Source organism: Aricia agestis, chromosome Z (assembly GCF_905147365.1).
Source record: "Aricia agestis chromosome Z, ilAriAges1.1, whole genome shotgun sequence".
Taxonomy (NCBI): Eukaryota; Metazoa; Arthropoda; class Insecta; order Lepidoptera; family Lycaenidae; genus Aricia; species Aricia agestis.
Genome location: NC_056428.1, coordinates 17808674 through 17821369, shown reverse-complemented (window position 1 = coordinate 17821369; position 12696 = coordinate 17808674). Strand labels below are relative to the sequence as shown.

The 12696-nt window shown below is 34.7% G+C and overlaps 1 protein-coding gene across 2 annotated transcripts in view; it reads right to left on the bottom strand.

Annotated features, from left to right (window-relative positions):
* The window catches only part of LOC121738431 (low-density lipoprotein receptor-related protein 2), a 163974-nt gene that overhangs the window by 19934 nt on the left and 131344 nt on the right, over positions 1-12696 (bottom strand). For both annotated transcript variants that reach the window (XM_042130470.1, XM_042130471.1), the window contains one exon: positions 12200-12397. In XM_042130470.1, coding sequence (XP_041986404.1) covers positions 12200-12397 — 198 coding nt within the window. The remainder of the gene's footprint in view (positions 1-12199; positions 12398-12696) is intronic.

The window sequence follows — 12696 nt, the reverse complement described above, 5'->3', positions numbered from 1 at the left end:
TATAGTAAATCGATATCATGAACTAATTGACTTTCTTTCCTGTATCATAAAGTGCTTCGGAATAATCGACAAATAGAAATATTCAAGAAAATAAACGCACACTACTTGTATGAAAATAAGCACAAAATGGCCACGGCCCACGCGATGACGAGCTAAGACTACATCTATACTATAATACTTAATCTATGGACAAACCTATACATACGAATTATACTCTTTTATTTATGGTTGAAGTCTGTTGACAACAAGTTGACAAATTGAAAATGGATTATAGTTTTTTTTATTGAACATTAGATACTATTATGGCCGTTCCCAATATTTGATCTATCTCTGGTTTTGCCCTACTAGAGATAGGAATAGCTCACAATTGACATAAAATATATGTCTCTAATGTCTAATGTGAGCTATTCCTATCTCTAGTAGGGCAAAACCAGAGATAGATCAAATATTGGGAACGGCCGTTAGTCAGTCTGAGATCAGCTGAGTCCCAGAGACGAGAGTTGAAAAAAATATGATAAAGTCAATATTTTTTTACAAATTAAACGTAGTAGTCCTAATGTCGTTGAAACTAAGGTCGAATTTCGACCACTGGGCGATCTCTAGTTCTTATAATTTAACAATCCATCCATACTTCCAAGTTTTATACTATAATATTCATATTATAAATGCGAACGTGTCAGACACACGTTCGCATTTAAAATCTGTCCGTCTGTCTGTCTATCTGTCTGTCTGTTACCTCTTCACGCTCAAACCACTGAGCTGATTTTGCTGAAAGCATGGAGATTAGAGATACTGAGTTACGGTAAAGGACATAGGATATTTTTAATCCCGGAAAAATGTACGATTTCCGCGTGATTAACGAATTTTGACTCAACGGAGTTATCGTCTTCAGGCGTCAAACGCCGATAATTATTTGCTCTGAGGGTGCAAATGATCCACGTTTAAAGTCTAGCGACACCACTCCTGCCTCAATCGGCTCTGTCAATGTTCCCGCCTCGTGTGTGCGCAGTACACATGAACACTCATTATTCTTTTTAACCGACTTCCAAAAAGGAGGAGGTTATATTATGTTCGGCTATGGATATTTTTTTTATTTGTGTATGTTCAACGATTACTCCGCCGTTTGTAAACCGATTTTCAAATTTTTTGTTTTGTTGTAATAGGTTTCACTCCAATTTGGTACCATGTTCACAAAAGTGGTGATCTGATGATGGGATCCATGAGTAATCGAGGGAACTCCTTAAAATTTATATGGAAACATATGGTGATTTTGATTTTATGAGAAGCATCCTAAGCATATGCTACCAAAACGCAAGATTTTGCACCAAGGTATACTATGGTTCCGAAGATACTAAGAGAACTCCGGATTCCTTATAGATACAAGTTTGGGGATTTAGGCGCTGTTTTAAGAACTGAAAGCATATGCTACTATGCAATAATATTCATCACGATCATCATCATCATTACCACATCAGTGTCACCAATGTCACGTGGTTGTTTAGTGTACTTAAGTATATGGATTATGGATACAATATTTAAATTGTTAAATTACCTAGCACGTGTTCACTTTGATTTTTTTAGGTTGGGTTGCACCAGAGCCGTGGTTAAAGTAATGGTTATAGTTAAGGCTTAATTTAGCTATAACTTTGACCGGAGAAATTGACAGATGACAGCTGGTACAACAAGTTTATAAAAGAACGTGGGCGGGGGCGCTGCTGGTAAAGGAGAACTGTCACAAATGGCGTTTTTGTATGATGACAGCGTAAGTTCCTTTTTTCGCCACGTTTAAAACCTTGTCGAGCTCTATGGTTATGGTTAAATATGGCGTCTTGATGCCGTCCATTTTTAACTTTACCAAAGATTTGAAATTTTGCATTGTAGTCAAAGTTATAGTTAAAGTTAGTTGGTGCAACCCAACCTTAATGTATTGTTTAAAATTATCTACCTGAGCGTTTCTCAAAAAAATTGTACAATTTTTAGAAGATACGATAAAATAAAAATGTTTAAATAATACAGATTTTTTTATTTTAAGCTATGGGTAAATGTCTACAAATTTTAAAATAGGGGTTGTTTTCAGATATAAAATGTTAATAAAAAGCAAAATCTATTAAAACAAACCCGAGGTGCAGAAAATTTCCTATTTTGTTACTTTTAATATATTACGTAAATTCAATGTTGAATTGTGTTATTAGAAATTTTATTTGATTAAATGGGATGCTAAAACATAATTTAATTTGTTTAAAAAAACTGTTTATTTTTAACACAAAAATCTTAAAATATAGGCGGTAACGTTTCCTTTACGTTACTATTCGGCCACAACTCTTTATGATCTTCACAAAATTGAGTCTATATTTTCATCTTGAATTATTTTTTATGCATATTATTAATTTTTTTATTATATATTTAATTTATTAAATGCAAAAACGAAGTATTTATTTTTGTCTTCATCACAAAAATATAATATTATCCTACTAAAATATTAAAAAAAAAACAAAAAAATATGCGCCCGCTTCTATGGAACAGTAACCAAATTGGAATTCTGGTAGATTTCTTAAACCTAGTCTTCTTCACAGTAGTACAAATAAAAAAATCTGTTATATATTTAAGAGTATCATTTTTCTGTTTCTTTACGATCCTTTGGTTAATAAATCAGTATCTGAAACAAAATATTGTTTGTCTAATCTTATTACATAAATCATAATAATCAAAAATATTGTGGCGGTACCCACAATTCGCCTAACATTCCTGCATCGCGCTATCGAAGTTTCGGAGAACGGCAAGATAAATACAACGTCTGAAATGACGTCAGTGGGTTTGGGCCTGACCGAGCATGCTATCTCGCTCGGTCGGAAGATCTTCCTTTTCGGCCGCCACTAACAACGTTAAATTAGTGATCACCGACAAGAACACGCATCCTTCTGGCCATCAATCATCATCAACACTCCCCGCCCCTCCGCACCACGTCAGCAGACATCAAGCATAACCGGGTCGCCTCGACCATAAGCCGCGTTAGGCTTCCGCGCCGGTCGAACCCGCGTCTGGCTTGAACGGGGCAGCCATAGGCTACAACGACCGGTCAACAAGCACAGAGCACGGGGTCCCTCTTCTGGTCATTGCACGCGTAGCTTCGGCCCACACCTGACAACACAAGCGCATCGAAGAATACCACATGTCTTCGGGGGGGAGTGATGTGGCGGTACCCATAATTCGCCTAACATTCGAAGTTTCGGAGAACGACAAGATAAATACAACGTCTGAAATAACGTCAGTGAGCTTCGGCCTGACCGAGCATGCTATCTCGCTCGGTCGGAAGATCTTCCTTTTCGGCCGCCACTAACAACGTTAAAATATCAATGTTGATTAAAATTATATTTCAATACAAGATGAGCAAATAATAAAATCTTTAAAAGCTTGGCTACGACTCATGTAATTTTCATAATTATTATAATAATAATCACATAGTCAACACTCTGCCTTACAATTTCCTATTTTGCTACCTTATTTTCATACGTTACCACTCAAAAGTAACAAAAAAGGAAGTAACGAATCCAGTTAAATAAACTTTTCAACTTATTTACGCATACAACTAAAACTAATACTCGTTTATGATTTGACTTACGAATTCAAAATTGAGAGCTTTAATGGATCTAAAGGCGAAATAATAATAATATTAGAGCTTACCTGCGTTTCTTGGGTAACAAAGACTGGACATTTTCTGGACCACTACGCTAATAGACAACCTTCTGTTCGCGCACGTGGAACGTAAAATTAATATCAAAACGAAAATAAGATGGATACCGAGCTTAACAATTTTGCCACTATACTAAAACATATTTATACCAAAATAGACTGCAAATTAAAAAAAAATATGGTCACAAAAAAGGAATTTCAAAGAGGAACTTTTTCTGCAATACATTAAAAACATTATTTATTAAATAAATTTGTTCTAATACGACCAAATATTCTTTTTAAATGATTTATGGTCTTGGAGCCCTAAATAAATACATAAGTTGTTTCAGAAATTTCCGCAAGGCCTTACAAATACAATCAATTGTTTGCGAAGGTATGAAATTGGGACACTTCACTTTTCATACAACTAGATTAGACGGATTTTCAAAATATTTTTATAGTTAATATAATTCTAATTTGTAAATGTTTTTTACTGAATTGGTTTTACTACGTATACAATTTAATAGAAATGGGTTATGGTCTATGTTATTTATAGAAAAACATATTTTAAAATGTGGGACAAAGATTTAGATAATAAGTACATTTTTTTTGAGAAATGCTCACCTACATATTTGAGAGTATGACTCTTAACAAATTATAATAAGATACGTACAATATACGCGACAGTTTACTAGGTAACTAAAAAGAGTGAAATTATTATTTTAACAAAAAATAAAAACCGACTTCCAAGGTAAAAACAATAATAACATCCTTAGGCCCACTTGCGCCAGACTGGGTTAACACGCTTAACTCGTGAGTTAAATTATACTTCGAATTTAAATTGACATCATATCTTGCACCACCAAGAGTTAGGAGTTAACCTCGAGTTAATTTTTAAATTTTTAACCCACCGATGTCGGAGGGTTAAATCAACTAACTCTGGGTTAGTAATATCAAAACTGAGATTTTTTCGGTTATGACTTATGTAGTTTGTTGTGTTCACTAATAGGTACCGGTTTTATTTTGTGTTTAACCATGATAAATGATCAGTGGTTGTTATCTGATGATGATGAAGAAATTATCGAATACGATCGGACTCGTATTACAGAAGGAAGGAAGAAGGAGAACGGACCGATCTGTTTAGGGTCCCGTATTTACTCACAAAGAGACAAAGATTTCCATCTAAGATTTCGCCTAGAAAAAGAAATTGTTCTCTTTTTATTAAATAAAATTGAAAATAATTGCAATATACAAATGAGCATAAAAAGTAAGTCCCTACCAAAGTTTAATAATAATAAATATTGGATTAGTGCGTCTTTAATGAACTCCTTCATAAATAGGTAGACTAGATAAACATTGGACACAAGTGTTTCTTCCCAATTTTTATCATTTTCAGCCTAATTTATTTGCACAAAATATCACAACACGCACGCACAATGCGACAGAACTACGTGTCATTTCAAATCTGACATAAGGAGATAGTCTTATTTAAAGTACTGTGGAGCGAGAGAGAGCAGTAGGTACACTTGAATTAGTCAGCATTCGCTCTATCATATTTGGATGGATGTAAAAAGAATGAATGAACATGACATAAGCCCGGGTTAGTTGACTCTGGGATAAATTCTTCTGGTGCAATATGTATGATGAGTTAAAAATTAAAAACGTTAACACTGAGTTAGTAAGCCCCGGGTTATTTATTTAACTCAAAGTTTTGGCGCAAGTGGGCCTTACAATATGAACTAAAAATATCAAATAATTTGCTTATCTATAGTGTATATATTATAGAAAATGTCATTTAATTCGTGTTTTATCGAATACCGAGCAAAGCTCGGTCAAATAGCTAGTTAGAATTATATTAATAAATAATTAACTATAAAAATATTTTGAAAATCGGTCTAATCTAGTCGTATGAAAAGTGAAGTGTCCCAATTTCATAGCTTCCCAAACAATTGATTGTATTTGTAAGGCCTAGCGGAAATTTTTGAAACTACTTATGTATTTATTTAGGGCTGCAAGACCATAAATCATTTAAAAAGAATATTTGGTCGTATTAGAACAAATTTATTTAATAAATAATGTTTTTAATGTATTGCAGAAAAAGTTCCTCTTTGAAATTCCTTTTTTGTGACCATATTTTTTTTTTAATTTGCAGTCTTTTTTGGTATAAATATGTTTTAGTATAGTGGCAAAATTGTTAAGCTCGGTATCCATCTTATTTTCGTTTTGATATTTCTTTTACGTTCCACGTGCGCGAACAGAAGGTTGTCTATTAGCGTAGTGGTCCAGAAAATGTCCAGTCTTTGTTACCCAAGAAACGCAGGTAAGCTCTAATATTATTATTATTTCTCCCTAAGATCCATTAAAGCTCCCAATTTTGATTTCGTAAGTCGAATCATAAACGAGTATTAGTTTTAGTTGTACGCGTATACAAGTTGAAAAGTTTATTTAACTTTATTCGTTACTTCCTTTTTTGTTACTTTTGAGTGGTAACGTATCTAAGGAAAAGAAGGTAACAAAATAGGAAATTGTAAGGCAGAGTGTTGACTATGTGATTTTTATTATAATAATTATGAAAATTACATGAGTCGTAGCCAAGCTTTTAAAGATTCTATTATTTGCTCATCTTGTTTTGGCATGTAATTTTAAGCAACATTGATATTTTTGATTATTATGTAATAAGATTAGACAAACAATATTTTGTTTCAGATACTGATTTATCAACCAACAAAAATAAAATTAAGGATCGTAAAGAAACAGAGAAATTATACTCTTGAATATAACAGATATTTTAATTTGTACTACTGTGTAGACTAGGTTTAAGAAATCCTATTTTGTTACCAGAATTATATTTTGGTTACTGTCCCATAAAAGCGGGCGCATATTTTATTTATTTTTTATTTATTTTATTTTATTCAGAAAACTTACAGCTTTTCAAAAATTTCACTATGAGTACAATTATTATAGAAACATAAAGCCATTTATAAAGTTTTCATATTTCTTTGGTTTTTAAATATTTTATTAGGATATTATTATGTTTTTGTGATGAAGACAAAAATAAATACTTCGTTTTTGCATTATATATGTATAAAATAAATATACAAGATAAAATCGACTCAATATTGTAAAGATGAGAAAGAGTTGTGGCCGAATAGTAACGTAAAGGAAACATTACTGCCTATATTTTAAGATTTTACTGTTAAAAATAGACAGTTAAACTTTTTAATCGGGACTTAACGCGACTTATTTAAGTAGTAATGCTACTACGAGTACATACTTTTTCTCGACGTTTCGGCCGTGTTGCAACGGCCGTGGTCACGAGGGGACTGCTAAATTTTAAAGCTAAATTAAAAAGTTTAATTATAATGCAACGCGAAAGTTTAAAATGTTATAAAAATAGACAGTTATTTTAAAAACAAATTAAATTTAGATTTACTATCCCATTTAATCAAATAAAATTTCTAATAACACAATTTTACATTGAATTTACGTAATCTAGTAAAGGTGACAATTTTTTTTAATGAAATAAGGGGGCAAACGAGCAAACGGGTCACCTGATGGAAAGCAATTTCCGTCGCCCATGGACACTCGCAGCATCAGAAGAGCTGCAGGTGCGTTGCCGGCCTTTTAAGAGGGAACAGGGTAATAGAGGAGGGTAAGGATGGGATGGGAAGGGAATAGGGGAGGGTAGGGAAGGGAACAGGGTAAGGGATTGGGCCTCCGGCGAAGGAAACTCACTCACTCGGCGAAACACAGCGCAAGCGCTGTTTCATGCCGGTTTTCTGTGAGAACGTGGTATTTCTGCGGTCGAGCCGGCCCATTCGTGCCGAAGCATGGCTCTCCCACGTCTAGAATATAGGTGCAGAAAATAGGAAATTTTCTGCACCTCGGGTTTGTTTTAATAGATTTTGCTATTTATTAACATTTTATATCTGAAAACAACCCGTATTCCAAATTTTGTAGACATTTATCCATATCTTAAAATAAAAAAATCGGTAATATTTGAACATTTTTATTTTATCATATTTCCTAAAAAATAGTTTAAAACGGGTGCAGTTTCCAGATATAATATCACAAAAGTAAATGAAATTGTGATACTTTTTTTTGTTCTCTCCAAAATCATGCGATCAGACTTTCAGATTATGAGCAAATGAGTTTAACGAATTGTGGCAGGCGGAGATTGTTCCCCATTGGGCACATCTGTATATTGATTATTTTGGATCTTAATCCAGTGTGTCTAAGTCCAGGATATTTCGCCTTTCAAGGCGATTAGTAGTATCTCTGTGTAAGAGCATTTGGGCCAGCTGGTTTGAGTGGTTTTTTAGCCGAAGTTTGTACTTTGTGCTGAGCATTTTAATTTCCTCTTTCACTGTCTGAAGGCCTAAGAATTCGTGTACTTCTGAGTTTTTAATGAACCATGGATCGTTGCACATCTGTTTAAGTATACAATTTTGAGCTCTTTGGATTATGCTTATATTTGAGGCACTTGCTGAGCCCCATAGTTGTAGGCCGTAGGTCCAGATTGGCTTAATAATTGATTTATATATAAGCAGTTTGTTGTTAATAGCCAGTTTAGCCTAGTTTTTGCCTAGGCCTATTATTTGTAACAGGGGGGGTGCTACTCCAGCATGCCTCTTGGATTACCTCGGTGAGTTTTTTAGCTGCGTCTTCTATATCTTCTTCGGTTTTTAAAGCTACTTTTAATCTTAAGTGATCGTCTACAATTCGTCTAAACTTGTCCCAGTCAGTCATCTTCCTGTATAATTTTGACGACTTTTGTGTGTATAGCACAGACGAGCTCACTGTAAGGATTACAGGCACGTGGCTAACCACGTGCCTGAATCATAAATCAATTATTTCATAAAGTAGCGACATGCCAAGAACCGTCAAGGCATGTCTCTACTTTATGAAATAATCGAGCTAGTCCTTTCATCACAAAAAAGTCTATAATGTCTGGTAGCCTATTAGGGTCAGTAGGCCAGTGCGTCGGTTCGGCTGGAGTAATCGCGTTTATTTTGTGTATCTCCAAGCACTTCTTGAGCTCCCTACCTCTTGTGATAGCTAATCTGGAACCCTAGTGTACATGTTTGGAGTTCCAGTCACCTCCAACTATAAAGCGAGTCTCTAGTTTTTCAAAGAACTCCGTAAATTGCCTTTCGGTAATTTTATGTTTAGGTGGGCAATAAATTGAAGTCACATTAAAGTTTCCATTTTTTGTGTAAATTTTTACCGTGGTTGCTTGTGTGTGTTCTGTTTGAAATGTCGGCATTTCATGGTGTTCTAATGAGATCTTACTAATACATCTGGTTCCTCCATGTGCCGTGCCGTCCGGATGATTTGCAGTAAATATGTTGTAATTTTTTATTTTTATTTTGTTATTAGATGTAAAATGAGTCTCAGATACTAATAATATGTCTAGGCCATGATATTTGATAAAGATTTCAACTTATTCTTTGTTTGGGGATAGACCATAGATAAAGTATGATGAAGATGTAGTCTTAGCCCGTCATCGCGTGGCCATTTTGTGCTTATTTTCATACAAGTAGTGTGCGTTTATTTTCTTGAATATTTCTATTTGTCGATTATTTCGAAGCACATTATGATACAAGAAAGAAAGTCAATTAGTTCATGATATCGATTAACTATAGTTCAAGTGATGAGAATCCGTAAACACACGTAAAAAGCTATGCAATTTTTATAGCCAAATTATTAATTGATGTGACATTTTTAGCACTAATGCCTTAAATAACACGAATAAGGGATTAATAAACTAGTAAATTATCTTTTTAGCTTACAAAAATACCGATTGTAAAGCCCAAAAAACGTTGTTCAAAACTTACGTATTTAATCCACGTGTTTGAGGCATTCTATGGCCATTCTTATGGTTTATTATTTAGCGGAACCACAAAACTCAACAATATCTTGCATTAAATGTTCACTAAAAACCTTTATTAACATTTTTATTACATGAAATATGCAGACCGACTCCTTTGTTATGTCCTAGTAAGTGGGACATAACATTACACGCTTTTGACGCTTATACACCGATATAAGGCTCTATCCAGTCTATACTACCTCAATGGGATAGACCATTGGTGTTCCAAGTTGCTATCTTGAGTGTGTCAATCATTTTGTCAAGGTGTTGACAAGTGTTGTGAGAAGCCCCATTAAGGTTCTCATTTGCTGTAGTATGAGATCCATTTTTTCCGCTTGTTTTAGGTATAGTTGTTCTAGTTGGTTAGTTGGCAAGGTTTTGTGCATTAGGTGAGTCATTAGTCCCGGGGACGTTATGATACCAATTATACAAACCGATTGCGAATACTTTATCCAAAACCCATGAGACCACATGAGTAGGTACATAAATCATGACTTCTGACTTCGAACCCATACAAGTATAGATATGCCATAATAATACCAGCATGACACATCTAAAACAAGTTGCAAATGCGAATATTTGCAACTTGTTTTAGAGAAGAATATTTATTATACAAATGTAAAACATTTTTAAATACGTAAAACACACCATAATCAATTATTATTATTTTATTATTATTATTATAAGGCGCCATTTACAAAATTTTGAGTGAACTGACAGCTGAGTAACTGTTAATTCGGAATGTAGCCAACGCAACGTATCGAATCATTAAACGCGTCTAGCAGCGCCACATACGCCTGATGAAGCTAGACGTCGATAAGTTATATACTAAAATATACGAGGAGAGGCAAGGAGCGTCATGATATTACGCGTCTCGCCTCGCCTCGCCTCGTCACGATGCGGTCTGAATTGACCCGGGTTGATTCGGACCGCAACGCGACGCGTAGATGCATTTCTAAATTTGTATGGATTTGACAGATTCGCAAGACGTCTGGCGCAATTGAAATCTGTCAAATCCATACAAATTTAGAAACTGAATCCGCATCGCAATGTCATTTTTATTATGAGTTTTTTTGCACATAACTGAATTCGCATCGCAATATCATTTTTATTATGAGTTTTCTTGCACATAACTGAATTCGCATCGCAATGTCATTTTTATTATGAGTTTTCTTGCACATAACTGAATTCGCATCGCAATGTCATTTTTATTATGAGTTTTCTTGCACATAACTGAATTCGCATCGCAATGTCATTTTTATTATGAGTTTTCTTGCACATAACTGAATTCGCATCGCAATGTCATTTTTATTATGAGTTTTCTTGCACAGAACTGAATTCGCATCGCAATGTCATTTTTATTATGAGTTTTCTTGCACATAACTGAATTTACATCGCAATGTCATTTTTATTATCAGTTTTCGTGCACATAACTGAATTCGCATCGCAATGTCATTTTTTATTATGAGTTTTCTTGCACATAACTGAATTCGCATCGCAATGTCATTTTTATTATGAGTTTTCTTGCACATAACTGAATTCGCATCGCAATGTCATTTTTATTATGAGGTTTCTTGCACATAACTGAATTCGCATCGCAATGTCATTTTTATTACGAGTTTTCTTGCACATAACTGAATTCGCATCGCAATGTCATTTTTATTATGAGTTTTCTTGCACATAACTAAATTCGCATCGCAATGTCGTTTTTATTATGAGTTTTCTTGCACATAACTGAATTCACATCGCAATGTCATTTTTATTATGAGTTTTCTTGCACATAACTGAATTCGCATCGCAATGTCATTTTTATTATGAGTTTTCTTGTACATAACTGAATTCGCATCGCAATGTCATTTTTATTATGAGTTTTCTTGCACATTACTGAATTCACATCGCAATGTCATTTTTATTATGAGTTTTCGTGCACATAACTGAATTCGCATCGCAATGTCATTTTTATAATGAGTTTTCTTGCACATAACTGAATTCGCATCGCAAAGTCATTTTTATTATGAGTTTTCTTGCACATAACTGAATTCGCATCGCAATGTCATTTTTATAATGAGTTTTCTTGCACATAACTGAATTCGCATCGCAAAGTCATTTTTATTATGAGTTGTCTTGCACAGAACTGAATTCGCATCGCAATGTCATTTTTATTATGAGTTTTCTTGCACATAACTGAATTCGCATCGCAATGTCATTTTTATTATGAGTTTTCTTGCACATAACTGAATTCGCATCGCAATGTCATTTTTATTATGAGTTTTCTTGCACATAACTGAATTCGCATCGCAATTTCATTTTTATTATGAGTTTTCTTGCACATAACTGAATTCGCATCGCAATGTCATTTTTATTATGAGTTTTCTTGCACATAACTGAATTCGCATCACAATGTCATTTTTATTATGACTTTTCTTGCACATAACTGAATTCGCATCGCAATGTCATTTTTATTATGAGTTTTCTTGCACATAACTGAATTCGCATCGCAATGTCATTTTTATTATGAGTTTTTTTGCAAATAACTGAATTCGCATCGCAATGTCATTTTTATTATAAGTTTTCTTGCAGATATTTGCGATGCGATACGAATTCGCAGTTCTATGTCGGGACTCTAAGTACCTAATATCAGTATTTTGATAAACGTACCGGAACGGCGGTGGCGTGCACGCGTGCTGCGTTCCCTCGTCGGAGCCGTCACCGCAGTCGTCGCGGCCGTCGCACACGGCGGCGCGGTACACGCAGCGCCCGTTGTCGCACCGCACCTGGCCCGCGCCGCACGCTGCGCTCCCGCACGTCGCCGGCTCGTCTGACAGGTCCTCGCAGTCGGGCGTACCGTCGCAGTACCTGGAAAACAAATGAAATTTGGCTGTTTAGGGTATATTAATACTTACTTAAAAGTTGAACTGTGAACATGTTAACTTATGACCATTGGAAAAAAAAACATAAAAGCAAAGTCTGGTCATAAAAGCACATAAAATTACTGTTTCTTTAACTAGCACAATTATATTTATTGTTCGTTTCCATAGGAACACAAAAGCAATTTTGTGTGTGCCCAAAGCTACGAAATAAAAACTAAGGAATCGTAACTCCCATACTATTACCATTTTAAAAGACATTGGGCAGATTGGGACCATCCTCCAATA